This window comes from Cervus elaphus, chromosome 1, assembly GCF_910594005.1.
Source record: "Cervus elaphus chromosome 1, mCerEla1.1, whole genome shotgun sequence".
Lineage (NCBI taxonomy): Eukaryota > Metazoa > Chordata > Mammalia > Artiodactyla > Cervidae > Cervus > Cervus elaphus.
The window spans coordinates 88565496-88589866 of NC_057815.1; the positions used below are offsets into that span (position 1 = coordinate 88565496).

Sequence of the window (24371 nt, forward strand, 5' to 3'; positions counted from 1 at the left end):
GGACCTCTTGAAACAGGCAACCTAGCATTGTGATGGACTTGCCCTGTGCTGTTATCAGGCACGAGGCCTTTTCTTCCCTCTGCCCTAGATCCAGGATGTTATAAATCTTTAAAATGACTCATCCTTGTGTCTCCTCTCCCCCACCCCCCAGTCTTCTAGCACAGTGCCAGCTTTCTTTTATCTCTATGTGGAAGTTCGCTCACCCGCTGATTCCAAACTCAGTCATTGCCCTCATCTTCAAAATTACTGGTCCTGGCTGGCTTCTCTTCCAGCCTTTTTTTTTTCTTCTGATTCTCCATCTCTGGCAGCAGCCCTTGTGCCTTGATTCAGAAACTGCCCTTGTCGTATCTGAGTAAGTGTCACCCAAGGCCTCAGGTAGTGACCCCTCCTTTGCCATCCTCAGGCCCAGAGAGTCCTCCAGGGAGAGCTGGTCCATTTCAGCACCTCAGAGGGAGAGGGCCAACGTCCGGGCACCCACTGGCGTCCCAGCAACCATCTTGTCCCTAGGCGTCACGGCCCGTGAGCTTCGCTCTGGGTTCTCCCCGTCTCCCCAGAGAAGCAGCCCAAGGAGCCGTGTCCCGGGCAACGGAGAGTCTCCTGAACGCTTCTTTTCGCCCTTGTCTCTCTTGCAGCTGCAGTGCCGTGGCTCCGTAAGCAAAGCCTGGGTGCCCGAGCCGCCACCGTGGCAGCGGAGTGCAAACTGCAGAGCCGCCGATCACCTGCAGAGACGGAGCGAACGTGTGTGCGTGTGTGTGCGCGTGCGGAGGAAGGAGGGCCACCTGTTTGCGTGTGCATGCGTCTGTGTACACTCGTGTGTCTCTGAACGCTGTCTGGGCTGGAGGAGGACGGGTAGCACCTTCACCTCAGCCTCCAGACCCCGGACTAGAGGTCACGGTGGTAGTGGTGCCCCCAGACCTGTCCCTGAGGGCCTGCCGCCTCGTCTGCCTAGAAGGGCGGTCAGACCTTAGGTGGGATTCTGACACCTGCTCCCCTTCCCCCTCCCCCCTAAGTCAGACTGAGGAGCAGGGGGAAGCCTCTCTGGCTCTTGTGCAGAGTGTGGGATTCTCGAGGCAGCCAGGGACCTTCTAAGTTCCTGCTTTATGACCCCGGGGGCTGGGCAGGCTGGGGGGGACAGGTGCTGCCCAGACAGTCACCTGGCCTGGCTGCTGCATTTAAAATTCCCTGCCACTGGATCCCCCAAACTCTTCCTGGGGGAGCTGGGGCTGAGCTGTGGGCAGATGTGCAGCCTTTCTGCCTCACAGAGAAGTGCACCAGGGACCTGACCGCGGTGCTGGGTGTGCAGTGTGATGGGTAACAGCAGAGAGGAGCATCTCGCTCTTCGGGGCTGAAAACCTGAGGCTGGGAGTTAATCCCTTGCTCTCACTGCTCCTTCTCCGTCAGCGCGGACTGGAGACCCAGAGCCCCCGGCAGGAGGAGGCCAGGTTCCTGGTGGTGGAGGGCCCCCGACTCCCCTGGCCACACTCCACGGCACCTCAGTCCTGCCCCCGAGGGCGGCTGACACCAGCCAGGGAAGCCATTACCGTCTGCACCCTTCGGCCTCTGCAGCCTGCTTGGGGCTGGTCAGCCCTCCTGGTAGCTGGACATCAAGGGCCCAGGCAGGTGCACGGCCAGGGACGGTTGGTAAGGGTCCTAGCCGAGGTCCCGCCCGGCACGCCAAGCCTTCTGGAAGCAGCAGGTGGGGCGTTTGACCCAGAGAAGCCAAGGGCTTGCAATCCAGGGGCAGCCGGTGCTCCCGCCTAACCCTCCCACTGCTGGAGGTCTGTGCTGAGGAGGACCCCACGGAAAGGAGGACTGTGCCGCGGGCTGGAGCACGTCTTCCTCCCACCCGTGGCCCACGCTCGAGCCGCAGCGTGTGCATGCGCAGGAGTGTGTGCAGGTGTGTGTGTGGCTGAGAGACCAGCCCCTCTTGGGACTTTTGTCCTCACACGTCACATTAAGCTGGCCTGGGCCTTCTCCTCTCCACCTCCCCCGTGACCTTGCCCCAGCCCTGCCCTCCTCTCCTCTGTCCTGGGACCCAAAGGCTGGGTCAGGCCCCTGCCTCCCGCATCTGTCCAGCACCTTGACAGGCTTCTCCCTGAGATGTCCTCAGACTTCCTCAGCCAGAGAGCTGCCTTTAGAGTCCAGCCGTTGCATCTGTGTCACCTCCCAAGAAATGTCCTGTAATCATATGGGGGAAACAGGGCCTTTTCTGCAGTGTTGGGCTGGGGGCTTCACTGCTGGCTTAGCCCTGGCCAGGAGGAGAGAGGATTGGGGGCTGCCGTTGGAAGGAGGGGAGAGCAAGCCTGGAAAGGCTGACCAAAGAAACGGACGGCCAGAGGGCTCAGGGCCAGAGTGGGTGTTTGTCTGACGGCACCTCGGATGGCAGGGTGATTCCCTCTGCCTGCCTTTTTGATGATGGGTCTCTTCCCTAAGGTACACGTTGGCAGGACCACCTCCCCCTACTTCCCTACCATGCCTGGCATGCTGGCCCTTTCCTGGTGGAGTGGAAATGAGGAGAGGGGGTATCCAGTGGCCTGGAGCTCGGTGACGGCTCCGTGTCTCCCCTCTGCTGGCCCTGCAGAGCACCACCCCAACTCCTGATCCAAGGGCCAGCGTGGGGAGGAGACGGGCGCAGGCCAAATGCACTTTATACAGAGGTTTTGTATTGCTGGGAAGGTGCGTTTCTCCCACAGTTTGTTTATGAATATTCATGTGTTTCATAAATGTCTGATCCTGTCTGAGCAAAGTTGTAATGTCAGTTTTGTGGGAGGTCTGGGGAGCGGGCGGCAGTAGGGTTGGACTGAGTGAACCAGGAGCTTCTCGCCCGCCTTGGAGGTGGCAGGGAGAGTGGGCGGGAGATGGAGGGCCAGCGAGGTTCCTAGTTGAGCAGCTGGAGCAGTTAGTGGTCTCGACTCCAGAGCTTGGTCAGAGTTGGAGGTCAGCCAGCCAGAATGGTGGCGAGCGTGCCAGGCCTGGGCGAGGTTCCTGCAGTGACCCAGCCCCTCAGCCCACTTCAGCGCCCCGGCCTGGGGATCAGCGGATGGCAGGGCCCTCTGCAGGCTCTCCGCCCGTTCTCACCTTCACTCAGGCATGAGAGCTGCAGCTGCCTGGTGCAGAGGAGAGCCAAGCCCAGAGCCTGGATGCGGACTTTGTCTGGGCCTTTCTCTACTGTGCAAGGGTTTCCAGTTTTGGACCGCTGGACATGAGGGCTCTATTAGCCTGCATCCCAAGTTCCTGTGAGAAGGGGTTCAGGCCAGGCCAACAATATCACAAGCTGCCTTGCACAGAGAAAGGGGAAAAGGAAGAACCTGACCCTGGGACTCGTCTGGTTCTCGGCTCTGCTTTGAAGCTCCTGATGGCTGAGACTTGGGCCTGGCCTTCCCTCTCCTGCCTTCTCCTGCCTTCTCTCAAATATGGCTTTGCTTTGGCCTTGGGAGCTAATGTACCTTTGCTCTCGAGCAGAAGATTCTGGAAGGTGGAGTTGTCCTACACGCGCACACATTCCTGACCTGAGATGCTCCCTAGTGGAGAAGCACACACACTAAGGAACAATTATTAGCCACTGTGGCAGAACTGCTTTCCTGGGAGGGAAAGTCAGCACCATAGCAGCAAGGGGTTACCTCTTGGGCCTACTGGAAGGAGCCTGAGCCAAGACAGGAAAGATGACGTGTCCCCCTCTGGGCCCAGGAACAGGGAGGAGAGGCAGCCACGGCCCTTGGCTCCCGATATCCTCAGAACTGGAGCTCGGGGTGGTTTACTGCAGGGCAGGTGCCCACTGCCCCTTTCTGGGCACCACCCTGTAGGCACAACCAGTGCACAGTCTAGGTTTGCACATAGGGTTCAGCTGTGAAACAGTTTGCCTCTTCAGAAGGACAGGACCTCTGTGGTTCTCTCAACTGGCCAGACAGGCCAGTGAGATTTGGCAGAGGCTCTATGACCCACCAGAGCTGGGGACTTAGCTGTGCCCAGCAGCATGAGTGCCCAGAAGTCCATGTGCTGTGAGACAACGCACAGGCTTAATCCTCGTAGGGGAGAGAAGTCCACGAGGAGCCATGACCCAGAGGTGCAGGGCAGAGGCACTGGAGGGAGCCGAAAGACCATCAAAAGAATCCCAAGAAGTCAACCATAGGGGCAGGAGGAAAGGCCCCAAGTCTTAGAATGTGAGAAGCCGGCTATGGGGTGTCTGGGTGCAAAAGGGGGTGCTCTGCAGGAAATACATTTGAGATGCTAAGTGAGGAGAAGGAGATGTCCAAGTCCTGACATGAGGGAGGAGAAGCTGAGAGGAGCCAAAAGGAAGGGCTCAATTCACCATTAGAAGTGTTCGGGGCTGGAAGGGGCTTAAATCACTCTTTAGAGAGGAGACCCTGGGGAGAGTCCTTGGGCTGGGGGCGGGGTGTCCCCTCAAGGAGTGAGCCCCAGTTCCCAGCTGGAGGTGGGGTGTTCCCAGCTTCCAGTGCCAACATTTGTATTACATTTCAACCTCACGATCGTGAGATGGACCATTATCGTCCCCATTTCACAGATGAAAAAAAAATCAAACCTTAGGACTGTCACTAATGCAAAGTTACACCACCCATTCTCTCGGAGAGGCGGCTATGACTTCACACCACCTCACTCCAAAACTCTGTCGGCCCTAGGAGCCAGCTCCCGACACCTGCACGTGTTTCTCTGCCTTCCTCCACGGCTCTCCTTTCTGACTGCCTTCTTTGTCTGCAGCGAGGGGGTCAAGTCGGGTCCTAGGAACCAAGATCCCGCCATTAGTTACCCCATACCCGGGCGCTAGGCCCACCCCAGGAACAGAGCCCGCAGGGGCACGGAGGGCTTTGCGGAAGGGGAAACTGCTATTACTGCGTGGGATTGAGCGCGGGGCGGGGCCAAACTCGGGGACCACGGGGCTGAGACTTCAGCACCTTGGAAAGCGCCGCGGGGCGGGGCTCCTGGGTAAGGGGCGGGGCGGGGCGGGGCGTACCCAAGCCCGGCCGAGGACCCGGGAGCGCGCTCGGAGGCGCTCGCGCCAGTCCCCAGAGCTGCGCGCGGTCTGGAGCCGCGCCCTGCCCTGCGCAGGTGCGCCCGCCGCGCAGTTCCCAGCCGATCCCCGCGGCGGCGGCCTCTCGCCGCGCCCGCGCATCCTTCGCCGCCGCCGCCGCCGCCGCCTCCGCGCCGCGCTCCGCCCGGATGGCCAGGGCTGTGCGGGAGAATGGCGGAGCGAGAGAGCGGCGGCCTGGGCGGGGGGGCCGCGTCCCCGCCTGCCGCCTCCCCGTTCCTGGGGCTGCACATCGCGTCGCCGCCCAATTTCAGGTGAGGCTCTCCGGCCGCCGCGCCCCACCCTTCAGCCTAAATCGATCTGCCCGGGCTCCCCCCCGCACCCGCCCCGCAACACACACTCATGGGAAACCGCAGAACGAGAGGGCGGCGTGGGGATGGGGTCTCTTCACGAATCTCCGTCAGCCCCAAGTCTACACTCATGGCCGATGCATATCCGCGGTGCGGCTTTCTCCGCCATTCCGTGTCCGAGGCGAGGAGATCCTGAGCTGGAACTGGAGGAGGGGTTGCGGAGGCCGCCTTCTCTCCGACTTTGGAGCTGCGGCGGGGCCTGGGGTCTGCGTTGAGAGCCCGCAGGAGGAAGGAAGCCTGGGGCTTTGCCTGCGCCCAGTCGGAAGGCTCCTGAATAGAGGATGGCACTAGGTTGGGATGCTCCGCGGGTCCGTTTCTTGGGGCGACCGACAGCCTTGGTGCTGGAGAGAGAGTCGCAGGCCCCTCCCCCAGCCCTGCCTGGCCAGAGGGGCCCAACTCCCAGGCCTGGCGTGGCCAGGACCTTCCGTGGATTGGCACAAACACTGACCTGGTCCGGTGCGTGTAGGTGCCGAACAGAGGCTCAGCCTCAACCCGCGAGATCGAGGCCTGGCTGTGGGAGAGGGAGTCTGGGTTGGAGCCCTCAGAAGTAGCCGGGGATATTGGTGGGGTGGGTCCTGCCGGGGTGAGCACCGGGGACCCTGATCTAGCAGCTCCGTCAGCTCTCTCCCTAACCCCCAGTCTGGTCTTAGGCAACTGGGAGGTGGGTTTCAGAGAGGTGGCAGTGGGTGTTGTGGGGGTTGGGATGGACGTCCCTCCGTCCTCATCCTGGCTGGTTGGAGAGGAAGGAAAGGAGGGGTTACGGCTCCAGAGCCCCCAGAAAGAGGCCTCCATTCCCCATTGTTCCTCCATGTAATGAGCTGGGTCTGCCCCTCTCCTGGGGCCCCCACCCCCGCCGGGCCCCAGCTGGGCTCTGGCGCCAGCCCCTCTTCTTGACCAAGGGGTTGCTGGCTCCCCGGCCCTCAGGTGGGCAGGGACCTCCAGGGATCGCTAATGGCATCATCATCAGGACTAGAAATCTCCCAGAAGGCCCCGAGCTGAGCTGCCAAAGACCAGATGGAGGAGGCCGGGCTCCAGGACTGGGGGCTTTGTGGTTCGGGCCTCAGAGTGAGGAGGCCGAGGTCTGAGACTCACTGTACCCGACGTGGACTACTCTGCCTTCACACCAATGCCGCCCTCCTTCCAGGAGGCCCCTCTAGTGGGAGAGTACAGCCCTCGGACAGACGTGGATGCAAATCCTGGCTCCACCAACTTTCTAGCTGCCTGGCCTGGGCAGCGCTCTGATCTTTCCTGAGTCTCATCTGTTGATGAGCTAATTCACATTGATTCCTTAATGTACATCACATTGGCGCTCAACAAGTGTCATCCTCCACACCGGCGGGCATTGAGATGGCTCATTCCTGCTCGGGGCCTGTTCCCCGGGCTGGCCGAGGTCTCCCTCCCTCCCCACCACTCAGGGCATCAGGATGGGCCTGCCCATTTTGTAGATGAGGAGACTGAGGCTCAGGAAGGCGGGTGGCTTCCCCGAGGGCAGTCAGGGCCTGAGGCTGCGTGTTCGGTCCACTCTACCTTCAGGCCCTGCCTCTGGCCCAGAGGACAGCTTGGCCTTCCCGGGGGAGAGCACTTTCCATCCCTCCCTGTCCCCGGCGGGCAGGTTATCCTGGATGCCTGAGCGACAGTGACTGGTAAGGAGGGCCCGCCAGTGAGTGTGGCCAGCCCTGGGCCTGCTGGGTGAGTTGGGCACCACGCCAAGGCGGAGCGTGGGTTGGCCCTCCAGGACCCCAGGGCCTGGCTGTGGAGATGTGAACAGTAAGCCAGTGTCTCCGGCCTGAGGCCTGCCCTGCTGGCTCCAGCAGCCCCCGCTGCCCTTTCCCCGTCCGCCTCTCACAGTTCTTAGCTCGGCTGATGGAGCCCGGGTGGGGCTGCCCCTGTGGCTCTGGCCTGGCTTTGAATCCTGGCTCCATCCTCTTAGCCGCGTGCTCAGAGTGGGTGCTGAATGCCTTGGGCCGGTCTTTTCTCCACGATGCCTACTTTGGTCCCTGCTCAGGGTGGCCCTAAGACTTGGATAAAACAACACATGTTGAGTGTTTCAAGGACTGTGAAGAGCTATATTCACGTAGAGCTGTTCTTGTGGGTATTATTTTGCGTGTGTGTGCACATGCGTGTGTGCATGCGTGTATGTGTGTGCACATATGCGTGTGTGTGTGCATGTGACCCAGCACCACTGTCCACTTCCAGAAGGCACAAGAAGTCAATACCTAAACTTTGGTTTGCCCAAAGCCCGGCACAGAGTAGGTGTGCCCTAAGGCGTTAGGGGTTTATTATTTAATTGGGGATGCAATTGGAGAGTTCCGAGGAGAACGCTGGAAACCCTGCCACTTGGGAGGCCTTCGCTTTGCCCAGTCACCATTCTAAGCACTTTTTGTGCAAGGGCGCCTAGTCCTGCCCAGAACCACATAAACAGAATCTTGTCCTTGTCCCCACTTTGCAGATGAAGGAACTGAGACGGGAAGAGGTTAGATAAGTGGCAGAGGTCGCGTTCGGAGCCACCCTGGAAATAGAGGAGAGTTCGTGGAGAGGGGCATGTGGTGTGGATCTGAGGAGGGCGAGCATTTGTTTGTTGAGAGTTGGTGTAAATAAACTTTTTTTTTCTGATTCTAGAAATGCTCCAACCAGTTACTAGTAATTACCTTTGACTCTGGTGTGGGAGAGGGATTTTCATTTATTTCACAAACTTCTGTATTCTTTGAGTTCTTATTTTTACCATAAGCATAAGTTACTTCTGTCACCTAGAAAAGAATAAAAGAAAATTGGACGGTAAAGTGATACATGTTCATTTTAAGGAAATTCTGTGAGAGAATTTAGAAGCTTAGCTGCGGATTCCTTGAGCTCGATGGTAGGAGGAAGAGGGGGAGACAGTGGCACAGTCTGCGTGAGAGGCTCGTGGGGAGTCAAGTGAGAGGCTGCCCGGAGTGTGCCGGAGGGGGCGTGGAGGAGGGGACCTTGGAGACCAGCTCGTCCAGCACCCCCCCTTCCTTAGGGGGAGACAAGAGAGGCCAAGCGGGTTCTGGAGCACACACAGCAAGCTGCAGCGGAGCTGGGGCGGCACCGGGTCTCAGGACTCCTTGGACACGATGGTCATGTTCTGGCCCCCATGCTGCCTGGGGGGGCGGGAGTCCAGGGCCCCTTACTCATCTCTTCACAGGGTTCCGTGCACTCAGCGAGAACTTGCGGGAATTCCCAGTGGTTAGGATTCCACACTGGCACCGCCGAGGGCCTGGGTTCAATCCCTGCTCGGGGAACTAAAATCCTATAAGCTGTGCCACCCGGCTCCCCACCTCACCCCCAAAAAAACCCAAGTATTTGCACTTGGCCCGGCTCACTGCGACACTCCAGAGGCACAGATGAGGGCCTGGCCTGTCGTGCAGGCGGCGACATGGTCTATGTGGTCGGACAGACAGACAAGTCCTTACCAGACAGGCGGAAGGTGAGCTGGTGACTCGGGTCAGGGGCCTGGAGGGGCCCTGGGTCAGGGCCGGGTCAGCTCAGCGCAGGCCTCGGGGGCGAGTGAGGGTCACCCAGGAGGAGGGGTGAAGAGGGAGGGTGCTGACAGGGCATGTGACTCCCAGGCTGGCCCGAGTGCGGGGAGCGGGCGTGCAGGGACGCAGAGGCCCGTGGGGACCCTGGCCTGTCCCCCCACAAGCAGGGGAGCCCCCAGAGGTCTCAGGAAGGACAGCATCAGATGGTGCCTCGGGCTTCCGATCAGGAGCGGACCGGGAGGCAGGGGGACCACTGGGAGACCGGCCGTCATGCGGGTGTGGACGGGGCTCAGGGGAGGGACATTTGGAGGGTGGATTAGCCCACCTGGGAGGGAGCCAGGGGAGGTGGGAGGGGAGAGAGGCGTCTGGGATGAGGCCAGTCCCGAGGAAGGGGGTGCCCCGTGGGAGACGAGAGGCTTGGCGGGCGGGGTGATGACGTCACTTGAGGCTGAGCCTGAGGTTGCTGATCGTGGGGGGACCCAGTTAGAAGGTTCAAGCAGGCAGCTGGTCTGGGGTCTGGAGCTCAAAGAGGAGGATGGGGCTGGAGCCCACAGACCCTGGGAATCTCCGCTCAGAGAGCGGGCGATGGCCTGAAGCCTCAGGAGGAACGTTGTACCCGGGGGGGACAGAGTGAAGGGAGAGGCTGGGAACCAGCCACATTTGGGGGGCAGTGAAAAGCTGCTGCTCTTGGGGCCACCCCAGCCCGGGCCCTGGGCAGCACCCCCAGATGGCTGCGATGAGCCTCCAGTACAGGAGACGGAATGTGGACTCTCCTCACACAGACGGCTGTGGCCAAGGCAGGATTTCACCTCCAGTGATTGGATGTCAGAGGTTGAGCCCCTGGCCCCCACCCCCGCCCCCCAGGCGCTCTTACATCCAGGGCGCCGTCTCTGCACCTGGCCCTGCTCTTGGATTCAGTCAAGAAATCTCTAGGCGCATCCACCGTGGGCCTTACCCGGCCCCAGAAACACAGGCAGGGCCCAGGGCCTGGGTCCACCAGCGCTGCTTCTAACAAGCATTTATTTAGTGCCTGCAGTATACGGGGCCCTGGGCTTCACGTGTGGAGCAGAGCGAAGGTGGGAGTCAGTTACCTCAGGAAGCCCGGCTCTATGAGGGGCAGCCGCTGGGGGGTGTGACCCAGAGCGGACTTGAGAAGACCTCCCAGATCCCACCGCGTCCCACGGCTGTGTTTGTGTCAGGGTCTCTTCTGCGTGTAAGTCATCACGTGGAGCCATAAAGTGACACGTTCTGTCTTCTGCTTATTGTATTAGTTCCCATTTTCAACATTTATAATGCACAGACTTTATAACGTTCATCCCAAAGAGCGAGCAATGCTCCCTCCACTGGAGGACCCCGCGCGCCAGACTCGGCGGTGGTTTCCATGATGAGGACACACACCCTGTGTAGAAAAGCTTTTCCAAGGTTGGGATGGTTTTCAAAGGATAGTTTCCCAATAGTTGAGTCACCAGATGCCAGAGTTCTTGCTCCGTATCAGCACCAAAGTATTTGAACAGCTTCGATGCTTGCTAACCCCAAGTAGGGGCTTCCCGGGTGGCGCTAGTGGTGAGGAACCAGCCTGCCAGCGCAACCAGGCTTCCCTGGGGGCTCAGATGGTAAACAATCTGCCTGCAGTGCAGGAGACCCGGGTTGCATCCCCAGGTCGGGAAGATCCCCGGGAGAAGGAAATGGCAACCCACTCCAGTGTTCCTGCCTGAAGAATCCCGTAGGCAGAGGAGCCTGGCAGGCTACAGGCCATGGGGCTGCAAAGGGTCGGACACGACTGAGCTCAACCCCAAGGAGGGGCGTCCTTGTGGGGCTTGTTTCTTGGGTTGGATTCAGTTTTCAGTGAAGATGACCCCAGTGTGGACACGGTTGAGAAAGGAATTCCAGACCAGAGGAGAAAACCCAGCCTGACCCCAGGGTCCACCAGAGCTGGGGGTGGGATGGAGAGGGGACCGTGCGGGTGAGGCTGGGCCTGGTGCCCCCCTCTGCCGTCTCGGCCATCACCATCTTCCCAGAGGCCCCCACATCCTACCCCAGCCTGGAGCAGGTGCGGGGCACACACAACTCAGGCTGAAGAGGGAACTGGCTTCGAGATTTCCGAAGGGGAAGTCTAGAAAGACCTGGGGACAGCAGCGTTTCCCTCATCCAACAGCAGTCACTGAGCACCTGTCATGTCAGGCCCCCGCGCGATGCCGCCCTCGTGGGCCAGTTGCCTCTCAGGGGAGCCCACCTCTGGTCACAGAGCTCACAGGGAAAATCCCAGTGACCGCCCCCCCCCCCCACCCCAGGATGCCTGCAAGGGGGACCTAGCCCACAGCGGGGCTCTTCGGCCCAATCAGGGAGCCAGTGGGGCAGGTGCCTAAGAGTTGGGAGGGTGGGAGGTGGGGGCAGGATCCACAGGTGAGAATTTGGGCCCCTTCGCCTAAGGATGGGGGAAGCTGTTAGGATTCTGAGCTGGGGACGGGTGATAAGACCAGACTTGGATTTCGTGTGTTGGTTTTGGTGGCCCCTCAGAGAATGGCCTATAGGGGAGCCCAAGGGAGGTGGGGAAGCTGCTCGGAGCAGGGCAGCCCCAGGCTCGGGTTCGAGAACCTCCTGGGCAGCCGTGCTCAGCACTCAGAGGGCGGCCGGCGGGACCCCTGGAGCGCAGCTGACCCCATCACAGCGGGGTCTCACACATCATGGCCAGGACCCAAGGTGGGTCAGCTGGCACCCTGACCTCCCTCCCCAGGAGCCAGGAGCAGGAAGACAAGAAGAGCCTCTGGGCAGCCAGATGCCTGGCTGGGATTTGGCATTGCTCAACTTGAAGCCTCAGCACTTTACCATTTAAAACCCTTGCTTGGCAGGCACTGCTAACTCCGCCTCCTCCTGGGTGGAAACTGCAGCTTAGAAAGAGCTGCCGTTGGTGGAATGCAGATGTGACTGACGTTCACGTGGCAAGGGAAAGGCCATGACGTAAACATCGAAACACAGGAGGCTTGTCTGTCTGTTTAGGGGAGCTCAGCTCAGGCAGGGGGAGCCTAAGGGTGGCACATTCGGAGGACAGTGAGGAGCCAGAGGGGAGGACAGGGGCACCAGAGTGGGAGGCGATGAGGTTAACTCAGAAGAGGGGCCTGGGTGACAAAGATTGATGCCAAGGTCAGGGGGGCCTCGAGAGACCAAACACTTGCCGTAGACTCACCAGATGTTAGTGTGGATGAGCCCTCGTGACCCGTCTCACCCGAACGGGCGAGCAAGTCTGAGTGATGAGGGCAGCTGCCTCCAAAGGGCTGGGGTTCCCAGATCTAGAGGCAAAGCCGGGGACCCGACCTGCAGCGGGTCGTGTGGTTCAGCCTGAGCCATCTTCTGGCGCTCTGGGGGCCGGTTTCCATGGGGAAGGTGGGGCAGTGGGCTCAGGAGGGGACCTCCCTCTTTCCTTCCGGCCCCTGCTGCCCCCCCTGCCCTCCATCTTTTCCTTCCTCCTCCAGGAGCTGCCCTCCTTGAACTTGGAGGGACCAAGGGTCTGTATGGCTTTTCCTCCACAAAGGGCCTCCTGGGGCTTCAGCTGAGAGACCCAGAACTCCTGGTGCCTGATAAGCAGGAGGAAAGGGCAGGGGATGGGGCGGCGGAGAGGTGGGGAGAGGGGGACGTTGAGGGGAGTGGGTGTGATTTGCAAAGAAGACTCCAGGGTCAGTCCAGTCCCTGATCCTTGGTCGGGACCTCACATAATTTACACACACTCCATTCCGTTAAGTTTACCAACACCCAGATGGGGTCCTCATCTTACCTATGGGGAAGCTGCAGGCCTATGGCATCTTCTGTCTCAGCCTTAGTGTTCCCCATCTGTAAAATGGGCAGAATAAAACCATCCTCTAAGGCTGGATTGAGGATGAAGGGGGACGCAGAGCATCAAGAAGGTTGGTGGCCAGGGCATGGCAGCCACTCAGGCGACAGGGCAGCTGCTCCTCGTAAGGGAAGGAGTCGGGATTTGATCTCAGGCCTCCTGCATCTGAGCCTGGTATGGTGGCCATTCCACCATCTTGCCTGGCTTAGGGGTAAAAAGTGAGATTGAGGAGCTCCGTGAACCCACCCCACCGGAGCCAGGGATCGAGTACAGGCTGTTGAGGCCCAGCCCAGGGCTCTGTCCACCACCGCCCTCAGTGACCCTCATTGCTCATGTGTAGAGGCTGAGACAGCTGTCCCTGCCTGCCCCCCCAGACCTGCCTCCTGGGAAGCAAGAATATCGGGTGACGCTGAGATCGCGTGTGTAGAAATGATCTGAGAAGCCCCAGCCCAGGTCCAAGCCAGACCCTGCAGGTCTGCTGCGAACACTCTGGTCTGAGAGGAGCTCCGGAGGCTGAGGCTGTCCTGGACAGACTTCAGCAGACACGAATTGAGTGCCTATTGTATGCAAGATGACCTCACCAGCTCTGCCCTCCAGACTTTGCTGGGGGCGGGCGGGTGGGGGGAACCTTTATTCTTCACCTGCTGGGTGCAGGGCGGGGGTAGGGTGTGAGCTCTGTCTACTTTGGAGCCTCCTGAGAGGACGGGAAGGGTGCTTGATGCAGGCCTCTTTCCCTCCACTCCTTCACACTGCCTTCCCTCCACGCACGGGGTGACGCCAACCACAGACGGGGAATGACGGACCAGTGAGCACTGCCTGGAGGGCTGTTAGGCGCTGACACGGGGGACCAGGGGGGCTTCCTGGAGGAGGGGGCTTAACCGAACCTTCTCCCCCCAGGCACAGGTTGAGAGCCTGCCACATACTTCATCCAAGCACTGCGTTAGACACTTGGGAGGCAGATGCAAGAGATAGGCCATCACACACAGAGTCGGCAAGAGGCGTCGCGGGCAGAGGGTGGAGTTTCTTCGGACAGCTCTGCCTCATCGTGGTGGTTGTGGGCGGAGCGATGTGCAGGCTTGGGGAAACTGAGGCAGACAGGCCAGGGTGGAGGCCTGGGACTGCACAGGCAGGAGCTAGGCCAGGCTGGGCAGTGAGGACAAGAACATGCAGATGTGTGCGGGGGTCCCAGGCCCCCAAGGGGCGTCCGAAGGCACGTCTGGGTTAGATACCCATTGGTCCTGCCGCCGCCTGGTGCCAGCTGAGTCCAGGGGTGCCTTCTCCGTGACAGGCCAGGCTGCCAGTGTGTGTTCCCCACCCGATCAGTACCACTGCAAACGGGTTCTCGGTCCAGGATCAGAGATGCCACCCCGCGCCAGACCAAGCAGGGCTGCCCTGGCTTCCTCCCCAGCCTGCCCGTACCTCCACGCCCGCCCTCAGCCCATCAGAATCCCTCCGCGCCGCTCCTCCAGGGGTCTTCCAGCTTCTGCTGCTGCCACCTCGCGGTGCCAGGAGGCTCTTGGGCCCCCAGGCTGCCCTTCCTGCCCTGCCCTTAGCCCCGCCTTGGTGCCTCTTTTGCCTCCAGGCACTTCCTGGACGGAAGGACAGAGCCCTGGGGAAGGGGGCCGGGTTCTGTCTGCACCCAGGTGGGCAACAGAAGCCGCCTAGACCCACCCCAGGCAGCGCTGTCTAGGAAACCTGCCTGATGAGCTGCGGGGGCTGAGCATCCCTTTGTGGAGAATTTTGGAATCACAGTCCCCCCCCACCCCCACCCCCATCTCACCACCAGGAGCCCTACTTGTGCTGCTGGCCCTTTAAAAGCAGATCCGGGGCTGGCTTTTGGGGGGAAACAGCCCAGATTTCTGCCGTCTGCGTCCAAGCCTGGGCCAGGGAGGGGGGGCCACGCCAACCCCCGACAGGATCGGGGCATTGGAAGGGCAGGTGGAGCCCGGCATTGATTGCAGTAACCTGATCCCGCGGGGGAGGCGGCCGCGACAGCGGCGGCTGCGAAGGGCCGGGGGAGGAAGCTGCCTGCAGCTGAGGGCTGGCGGGGCAGAGCTGGGGTCGGCAGCCAGCCGCTGCCTCCTCTCCCGGCCCATCTATTTTTAATGAGCTCCCCAGGCTTCTGCAGCGGGCTGGACGCAGAAAGGCAGGCCCAGGCGGCGGAGGCCGGAGGCCCCAGCCCTGCCCGGAGCCCTGGCCCCCGCCCCCACCCTTCTGGGCATGAGAGGACGGCCCTGGGGCCCCTCAGCCCCCCGGCCGGGCAGGGCTCTCCATGCAGCTGGTGCTGAAGATGGATTCGAGCCCAGACAATGACAGCTGGTTGGAGGATCAGTGGGAGCGCTGGTAGGGCTTTGGGGACCGGCGTGGGGGAGGGGGAAGCTCTGGGGCGGCTCCATTGGGCTCCAGGTCTCTGTTTGGTCGGGTGGAGGCCAGAGGCAGGGGGTGTGGCCTCCTCGGGCCCCCCAGGGCTGAGCCCACCACCTCTTCTGGATGACCTTGGTCTAGTGGGTCTCCATTCTCTATGCCTCAGTCTCCTGGTCTTCTTGAGGAAGAGACTCCCAAGAATTCTCCCCAAGAAGAATTCTCCCCAACTTCCTTAACAGAGTTCTCCCACTGTCCCACCCACACCAAACCGGGCAGATACCCAGGACTGGGGCTGAGTAGGGGCTGGCACAGCCCGCCACTCCGGGGTGGGGGGCGCAGGGCCGGCCTGTGGGCGAGAGGGTCCTAGTACAGCCAGTTAAGAGTTCCCATGCTTTGAGTGGGGTCTCCTGAGTCCAGGACACCTCCAGCTTAAGCCAGCCCGGCCATGGGCAACCTCCTGTTCAGGGCCCACAAGCCAGGCAGGCAGATTTTGCGTTCGAATTGATGAGACCAAGAGCACAGAACAGGGGCGCCGTCGTTACTAGAACTGGAGGAAACGACATTGACACCAGGTCCCCTTCACCTGCTCCCAGGGCTTCCGAGGCGCGGGACCTCCTGGGCCGGGGACACGGAGCGCCCCTCCGAGCTGGGGCGGGGCCTCTGCCAGCACCCTGGGTTCTGTCCCCGAGGTGCACAGGGAGCCCCCGCTTCTGGCCTCCCTTGGAGTCTCCTGGACACTCTTGCCTCCTCCATGAGTGAACTGGAGTCAAGTCAGTGCCTTGACTCTGGGAGCCATTTCTTTGGCAGAGCCCAGGCTCTGACCAGCTGGGCCTTCTAGGCACAGCCTCTGGGTGACAGCAGGGTGGACAGCTCCCAGCTGGGTAGAGCTAGGGGGACCCAGAGCCCTCCCTTCCGCTGCCACGCTGGAGACCTGCCTTTTGATCTGAGCCTCAAACTTACCCTAACCCTTTGCACTGAAGCAGGCAGACCTCAGGTTCCATCCTCTGGTGATATGTCTTCGAGGGGCCGCCCCTCTGAAGAGGTATGGGGGAGGCCTCAGGGTCCTCAGCCCACCGCCAGCAGTCCCCTGAGTGGTAACTTTGGCTTCTTGTCCCCACCAGGCTCACCCATGACATCAGCCTGGAGGAGTTTGAGGATGAAGACCTCTCTGAGATCACCGATGAATGTGGCATCAGCCTGCAATGCAAAGACACCTTGTCCTTACGGGTAAGGGTAGGGTGGGCAGGATGGGTAGGGACAGGAGGGAGGGTATCCCTGTATCTAGAGGGGCTGTTGGGGTCTGGGTGGTACTCCCATCTAAGGAAATAACATGCAGGACAATGCTTGGCACATCTTGAGTGCTCAGATTTTTTAATTTATTATGTATTTATTTATTTTGCCAGGGGCAAAGGCAGGAGACAGCTCCTTCAACTGTCCATAAGAAGGGAGAGAGCAGGAAGTCTTGAGGCCTAGGACAGTAGCAATTAGGACCCAGAATTAAGGGAAGGCTCAGGACTACCCTACATCCTTTCCAAAGCTTCCTTGGCAGAGGGCCTGAGGCAGTGCAGGGTGGAGTCCAGTGGAATCTGCAGTGCTTTGGGGCAGGAGAAAAGAGCCAGGGCACTCCCTCGGCTACGGTTGCACGGAACACACCACACAGCCCTGCGGACCCCCTCTGGCTCACTGTCCTAAAGGTCCCTCTGGAAGCTTAATCCAGCTCTGCTGCTCTGGGCCCCCATGGCTTCACCATAGGACAAATGGCTCTCTCAGCTGCCAAAGGTCTGAATTCTGCCTGGAGGGAGGTCCCCAGCATCTGGGGAGACCCAGTCAGACAGAGATCCCTCATGTCTCTTCAGAACAGGGAAAAGGGGCCATGGGCCAGGAGATGGAAAGCAGGCATGCAGCTAGGTTGCAGAGCCCAGAGTTTCTCTCAGCCCCCAGGAGGGTGGGTGGCCAGAGGAGACGTGCGGTTGGGAGAATGGCAGCCAAGGAGAGCCGCAGTGTGAGTTGGGGTGGGGTGCCTCTGTGTGGACCTCCTTTTACCCCCAGAGACTCTGTAAGCCCTTCCAGGCAAGAGGAAACCGAGGGGTGGGGGAAACCCTACAGTATGCTGGACCCCAACCCCCCACTCTCTGGCCAGGCCTAGAGGGGATGGAGGCAGAGGCCACTTATTCTGGACTAATACAGCTTCTTTAAGGTCATTTATCAGTTTGGGACTCCCACACCATCCTCTTGGCTGACTTGTACGAACAGAGCCTTGGAGAGGGTGGTCTTTGCAACCAGCGGACCTGAGGCGGTACTAGCTCAAGGTGTACCCTATGGGGCCTTAGCCAAGCTCCAGGGGTCTATCATGTTTTCTTGCCAGTAAATCCTCTCCTCTGTGGGAAGCTGGGAGGCAGTTAACTGTTGAGGGAATTGGGAGAGTCAGGGGATCTGTCCAAGGTGCCAGGGAGTTAATGGCAGGCCTGGAACTAGAACGGAGCTCTGGACTGTCAAAGTTAGGCTGGTCCGAGAGAAGACCTCAGGTTGGAGGGTCCTCAGCCTGAGGACGGAGGAGGGTGTGGATGCCACTGCCTCATGCGGGTGCTCGCCACTTGCTCCTCCCCGCCCGGCATCCGTCTTCCGGCCACGATCGGGTCTTCCTGTCCGCACTGCGGCCCTCTGGGCTGAGACTGTCTCCTGAGTTTTCCTTACTGCCCGCTTCAAAAACTAACCCCGGTCTCCATCCCTTGTGGGGCCCTGAACTCCTCGGCGACCCCTCCGTCCCCATGGCAACAGCGGTGACCTCACTCTGGGCTCAGTTTACTACTCGGGTGAGGTCACTGGCCGTTGCCAAGGGAACGAGGGGTGTTGCAAAGAGTCGGAAAGCGGGGGACCATGGGGGAGGGGAGCGGTGTGGACTGCCAAAGGTGCGGACTGACATGCGGAGGAGGCGGCGGCCTCGCGCGTCCTCGAGGGGGCAGGAGGGCATGGCCCCCTCTCGCGGGCCTCCTTGCCGCGCTCCCTGTCTCCCCCTCTTTGTGGCCTCGGAATGGGCTCGCCCGCGCCGGGAGTGGGGAGGGGGGAGGTGGGGGGCGGTGCTCGGCCGCCTGGGCCCCGCCCCCGCCAGGCCCCCTGACGCCCCTCCGTTCGCGCCTCGCAGCCCCCACGCGCCGGGCTGCTCTCCGCGGGCGGCGGCGGCGGCGGTGGGGGGAGCCGGCTGCAGGCCGAGATGCTGCAGATGGACCTGATCGATGCGGCGGGGGACACTCCCGGCGCCGAGGACGACGACGAGGAGGAGGAGCGCGCCGCGCGGCGGCCGGGAGCAGGGCCGCCCGAGGCCGAGCCCCGCCAGGAGACGGCGCCCCGCGGCCAGAGCCAGGGGCAGGGCCAGGGCCAGGGCCCGGGCGGTGGAGACACGTACAGGCCCAAGCGACCCACCACGCTGAACCTCTTCCCGCAGGTGCCGCGGTCTCAGGTGAGGCGGGGGCGGGGCCCAGGGGGCGGGGCTGCGGGGCGGGGCTCCGGCAGGTGTCCTCAGGGTCCCGGCGAGGGCCGCGGAGCGGGCAGGGCTTCGAGAGCCTGAGAAGTCTCCAGCCTGGTGATGCTTGGTGTAGCTTTCCGAGGGGGAGGTCCCTGGAGAGGTGATCGCTGAAGGCAAGCAAAATCCACCCTAAGTGAGACGAGCCGAGTGGTCTGGCTGGGTTTAGAGCCTCGAGATGAGACGTGGAAGGAATGCAGGGGCTGAGAGGGGCAGGGGGGTGATGCTGCTGGAGAGGGAAGTAGGGAATTAAGAGAACAGGGGTTGCCAGGGTGTCGGGGTTCCTGGTGAACGTGGGGCAAAAGCAGGGCCTGGAGAAAAGGGCACGTGAGGTGGCCGCGTGGGAAAAGTCAGGGGAAGTTGTGAGGAGTTGCGGCTGGGGAGCAGCCGCCGCTTTGAAATTCGGGCAGCTGGGAATTCCCGGGGGGCAGGGAAGAGAAATGGGAGGCGGAGCTGCTAGGCTGGGCTGGGGGCCTAGGGCCCCTGGGCTGGGTGGCTGGATGCCAAGGAGGGTTGAATAGGGTGGGGGAGAGCCGGCCGTGGACTATTGTCTCCCAGGCCCAGTCTGGGGAGGTTCAGAGGAGCAGCTCGGGGAGCTGGGGCTGTGGGTGGAGGGTGCAGGGGGTGCAGATAGAGGCTCGGTCCCTTTCCCAGGATCCTCTCTGGTGGGTTTTGGCAGCCAAACTCATGAATGTGCAAGCCTGCGAGAGTGTTCTCAGGGGAGGGGACCCAAGGTGTCTGTAGGAAGCCTTGTATATAGGCATTGTGGAGAGGGGTCCCAGGGGCCGGAGATCCAGGAAGGAGGGCCTCTGACAATTACATCTGTCATTCCTCTGTCATGTGCTCCTGGCGGGGAGAGTGGGGGAACCGCGTCCTGGGGCCGTCGTTTGTATGAATCATCCCAGTCCCCCAAGCCAGCTGCCAGGGAGACCCTTCTTCCTGCCCCTTTCAGGCTCTATGAGCATGTCCCTGCCCCTTCCCTAGACCATGGCTTCCCAGGCTCCAGGGGAGCTGGGCTGGGAGTGAGCCTCTTCCCTGTAAACCCTGCAGGTCTGAGACCTCGGGGTCTGGCCCTGTCCCTGGATGGCTCTGGCTCCCCTCCCCACTCAGGAGCACTCATGGTGGCCATGGCCACTTTCGTTGAGGCCGTTGAGAGCATCTCCCCGAGGCCCAGCCAGCTTCCCTGGGCCGGGGCAGTGGGCTGTCCCGCGTCAGCAGGCCTGGCGAGGAGGGCTGTGACTTGCCACCCCTCCTGCCTGCGCCAGGGGGCTGAGGCCCTTGGCAAAGTGGTAGGGGGGCAGGGGCAGCAGCAAATGGCCTCGGGCTGGCCCGGGTGGGGGCGGGTCGGGGCCGGGGCCTCCCTGTGCCGGGCACTGGAGCGCCTCTGTCACAAGGGCCTTTTGTTCCCCGCACAGGACACACTGAATAATAACTCTCTGGGCAAGAAGCACAGTTGGCAGGACCGGGTGTCGAGATCATCCTCGCCGCTGAAGACAGGTAAGTGGGGACCCTTACCCTTGCCGGAACCCCAGCCGTGGTCGGCGGCGGCCCCGGAGCCTGCCGGGGCCCCACGGGGAGGCCCCCCTTGCCTTGGTGTCTGTGTCCCGGCGGCCCAAGGGCCGGTGAGGGCGCCGCCTTCAGCCCCGCCCCGCCTGCTCTCCAGGGGAGCAGACGCCTCCGCATGAGCACATCTGCTTGAGCGATGAGCTGCCGCCCCCCAGCAGCCCCGCGGCCACCAAGGATAGAGGCACCTCCACGGACAGCCCCTGCCGCCGCAGCGCCGCCACGCAGATGGCGCCTCCCGGTGGGCCCCCTGCCGCCCCCGCGGGTGGCCGGAGCCACTCGCACCGAGACCGCATCCACTACCAGGCGGACGTGCGGCTGGAGGCCACCGAGGAGATCTACCTGACGCCGGTGCAGAGGCCCCCGGACCCTGCGGAGCCCGCCTCCGCCTTCCTGCCGCCCGCCGAGAGCCGCATGTCGGTCAGCTCCGACCCCGACCCCGCCGCCTACCCCGCCAGTGCCGGGCGGCCACACCCGTCTATCAGCGAGGAGGACGAGGGCTTCGACTGCTTGTCGTCCCCGGAGCGGGCCGAGCCGCCCGCGGGAGGATGGCGCGGGAGCCTGGGGGAGCCGCCGCCGCCTCCGCGGGCCTCGCTGAGCTCGGACACCAGCGCCCTGTCCTACGACTCGGTCAAGTATACGCTGGTGGTGGACGAGCACGCGCAGCTGGAGCTGGTGAGCCTGCGGCCGTGCTTCGGCGACTACAGCGACGAGAGCGACTCGGCCACCGTCTACGACAACTGCGCCTCTGCCTCCTCCCCCTACGAGTCGGCCATCGGGGAGGAGTACGAAGAGGCCCCCCGGCCGCGGCCCCCCGCCTGCCTCTCGGAGGACTCCACCCCCGACGAACCCGACGTCCACTTCTCCAAGAAGTTCCTGAACGTCTTCATGAGCGGCCGCTCTCGCTCCTCCAGTGAGTGGGCAGCAGGGAGCTGCGGAGGGACCTGGGCGAGGTGTCCCCGGGAGGCGGCCCCAGGTCCGTCTAGTCAAGGCACTCGGGCTGAGCCCGGGGCTGGGACCAGCCTCTCCCAGCCTGTCCCCCTCGCCTACAGGTGCGGAGTCCTTTGGGCTCTTCTCCTGCGTCATCAACGGGGAAGAACAGGAGCAGACCCACCGGGCCATATTCAGGTAAGAGCTGAGGGCGGGGGTTGGGCAGGCAGGAGCTGGCCACATCCTCCCGGCCTCCACCATCACCACGTGGCCTAAACCAGCCCCTGCACTCAGCCCCAGCAGGCCAGTGTCCGCTCTCTAGGAACCTGGAGTTCCGACACAGAGTGAACGGTCTCAGAATGATGTGTTTGCTGCCAGAGCCCAAGAGGGTGCCCAGCAGACACCCCTGACCACACTTTAAAACCCACCAGCCCCTCTCCCTCCCCCATGTGGAAATAGTTGCTACCCATGACCCCTCACTTAGCACTTCACTGTAGCTCAGACGGTAATGAATCTGCCTGCAAGGCCAAAGACCCGGGTTCGATCCCTGGGTCAGGAAGATCCTCTGGAGAAGGGCATGGCAACCCATTCCGGTATTCTTGCCTGGAGAATCCCATGGACACAGGAGCCTGGCGGGCCACAGTCTATGGAGTCGCAAAGATTTAGACACAGCTGAGTGACTCACACTGCCACCACCAAGACCTCTCACAGTTGACCTGTGGCCTTGCTCCCTTGGCTGTGATTTCCTCAGTGGCAGACGTGTGTCTGATTGATCTCAGTCCTCTCCTCCCGGCCCCAGGAGTCATGGGCACATGGGATGCTGTGCAAAAGTTTATTGAACCAGTGATGTCAATGTAGCTCCCCAACCCCAGAGCAGGGTGGGGAAACAGATGTCTGGTTGAAGGGGCCCAGGTGGTGAATTCCTCACGGGCCCTCGTTGGGGACAGGTTTGTGCCTCGACATGAAGACGAACTCGAGCTGGAAGTGGACGACCCCCTGCTGGTGGAGCTGCAGGCCGAGGACTACTGGTACGAGGCCTACAACATGCGCACGGGAGCCAGGGGCATCTTCCCTGCCTACTACGCCATTGAGGTCACCAAGGAGCCTGAACACTTGGCAGGTAGTGTTGCTTCCCTGCCCTGGCGCCCCGGGGCCCCCATGTCTGCCCCAACCCCATCGCTCCTGGGCAGATCGGTGCTCCAGATCTCAGTCTCCCAGGGAGGGGGCCCGGCAGCAGCGACTTCAGATCCATCTCACAATCGAGAAAAGTGAGCCCCAGCCCAGTAGGGTCAACCCTGGGGGTTGCTGGGGAGCCGGGAGACGGGGGTGACCCTCTGTGGGTCTGCTTGCTGCTCATTCCACACTTGCTTTCCAGCCCTGACCAAAAACAGCGACTGGGTGGACCAGTTCCGGGTGAAGTTCCTGGGCTCAGTCCAGGTCCCCTATCACAAGGGCAATGACGTCCTCTGTGCTGCTATGCAAAAGGTAGCCGCTCCGCTGGGGAGGGCGCCCACCCCTGGCCCTGTCTCCCAGCCTCTCCTGGGGAGAGGGGCGCCTGCCTGACGTCCTGTCCTGCACCCACAGATCGCCACCACCCGCCGGCTCACCGTGCACTTTAACCCGCCCTCCAGCTGCGTCCTAGAGATCAGCGTGCGGGGCGTGAAGATCGGCGTCAAGGCTGACGACTCCCAGGAGGCCAAGGTGACAGCCCGGGGCCCGCCCTCCCCGCTCTCCCGCCAGACTCCCAACCTGTGTCCCCACAGGCTGACGACCACCCTCTTCTCTTCTCCCTCCTGTAGGGGAATAAATGTAGCCACTTTTTCCAGTTAAAAAACATCTCTTTCTGTGGATACCATCCAAAGAACAACAAGTAAGACCCGAGGGGAACAGGGCGGAGGCGGGTGTGCTGGCTCAGGGTGCTTGCAGTCCAGCCCGGGGCCTGGCGTGCACCCCAGGGGCCCGAGCCCCCGCCCTGCCCAGACGGACTGCTGTCCCTCTGCAGGTACTTTGGGTTCATTACCAAGCACCCTGCTGACCACCGGTTTGCCTGCCACGTCTTTGTGTCTGAAGAATCCACCAAAGCGCTGGCAGAATCTGTGGGGTGAGTGTGTGCGCCCTGCCGAGCCTCCAGCCCTGGCGTGAGGGCCCCAGCACACTCCTCAGGCTCAGCAACACCCCCCAGTCCTCCCAGCGCCTCTGCACAGCGTCCTCAGCTCACAGAGGGAGGGCTGGGCGGTCCTGCGGTCCTGGCTTTCCCTTTCTTCAGTTGCGGTCTTACTCAGGAAGCGCCACGTGTAGAGAACAGAGCTGAGTAGCTCTGACCGGGGTGGGGGTGGGAAACAGCCCGGAATAGGGACCCCAACGCTCCAGGGTGAAAACCGCGGATGGAGATCCTGCCCCTGCCGGGTGACTCCCGGGTGTTTGCCTGCCTCCTAGGAGAGCGTTCCAGCAGTTCTACAAGCAGTTTGTGGAGTACACCTGCCCCACGGAAGACATCTACCTGGAGTAGGGCGGCATCCCCGGGCCAGGGCCAGGACAGCGGGCTGCTGACAGGACGTGGCACGGCTGGAGGGGGCGCCTGCCCCCGCCAGAGGAGGGGGGAGCGGGGGGCTGCTGGCCAGGGTGGGGGAGGGCCGGGGTTACGGGCAGAGGCAAACGCAGTCTATTGTAATATATGGGGTTAGATTCACCTATGGAGGATGGCGTGGGCTGCCCGGGGGTTGGGAGGGCGTGGGGCTGGGGGGAGGATGAAGCCTCTGGCCAGGACAGGGTGCTCGTCCTAGCAGCAGAGGGCTCTGTCTCATCTTGGGCCTCCCTCACTTCCCCTGCCAGGGCCTCTGGCCGTCGGCTCCTGCCTTGACAAAGCCCATGCCACCTGCAAGTGCCCACCCCAGTCCTGCCCCCACACCCAACCCCCAGCCATGGGGCCCTGAGCTCAGGCCAAGCTCAGCCCCTCCCGAGGACTCTGTGGTCAGGAAACAACCGCAGGTGGGGGCGCCGTCCCCGTTCCCAGCTCTGTCACCGGCGTGGCCTCTGGACCGACAGCTCCCACCGCCAACCCCACCGGCGCGCTGGCCCCCTGGCAGGCGTGGGGTCCCACAGGGAGGGGAGAGCACGGCAGCGGGGGCCCCGCCTCGGCAGGAAACGGAGGCTCCGCCGTGGCCCGGGCCAGCCGGGGCCTCTTGGCTGCTTCAGCTGTAGCCCCATCTAGGTCCTATGACCCTGGCCTCAACTATTAAAGTGCCATTTCCTGTCGGGACCGCGCTGGGTGTCATCT

At 62.1% G+C, this 24371-nt stretch overlaps 2 protein-coding genes across 3 annotated transcripts in view; both read left to right on the forward strand.

Moving 5' to 3' along the window:
* CRY2 (cryptochrome circadian regulator 2) overlaps window positions 1–2746 on the forward strand; it is a 33235-nt gene extending 30489 nt beyond the window's left edge. Inside the window, exon 12 of the mRNA XM_043910548.1 lies at window positions 633–2746. The gene's annotated coding sequence lies outside the window, so the exon portion shown is untranslated. The remainder of the gene's footprint in view (window positions 1–632) is intronic.
* Window positions 2747–5012: 2266 nt separating this feature from the next.
* On the forward strand, window positions 5013–24357 carry MAPK8IP1 (mitogen-activated protein kinase 8 interacting protein 1). 2 transcript variants are annotated; one of them, XM_043910310.1, is made up of 12 exons: window positions 5013–5298; window positions 16203–16308; window positions 18224–18538; window positions 20017–20098; window positions 20265–21077; window positions 21217–21292; window positions 22042–22214; window positions 22470–22579; window positions 22679–22795; window positions 22894–22964; window positions 23097–23195; window positions 23531–24357. In XM_043910310.1, exons 1-12 carry the CDS (start codon window positions 5198–5200, stop codon window positions 23601–23603), a joined length of 2136 nt encoding a protein of 711 aa, XP_043766245.1. In that variant the 5' UTR covers window positions 5013–5197; the 3' UTR covers window positions 23604–24357. The 2 variants fall into 2 exon arrangements, with proteins under 2 accessions (XP_043766245.1, XP_043766256.1); XM_043910321.1 differs by lacking the exon at window positions 5013–5298 and adding an exon at window positions 14589–15060.
* The last annotated feature ends 14 nt before the right edge of the window (window positions 24358–24371 follow it).

Excerpts from the sequence above, each read along its gene's own strand:
- MAPK8IP1 (XM_043910310.1), top strand. The coding sequence starts at position 5,198 with ATGGCGGAGCGAGAGAGCGGCGGCCTGGGCGGGGGGGCCGCGTCCCCG. Across the intron at positions 22,215-22,469 it reads GGAGCCTGAACACTTGGCAG|CCCTGACCAAAAACAGCGAC; the intron begins GTAGTGTTGCTT and ends CTTGCTTTCCAG. Across the intron at positions 22,965-23,096 it reads TACCATCCAAAGAACAACAA|GTACTTTGGGTTCATTACCA; the intron begins GTAAGACCCGAG and ends GTCCCTCTGCAG.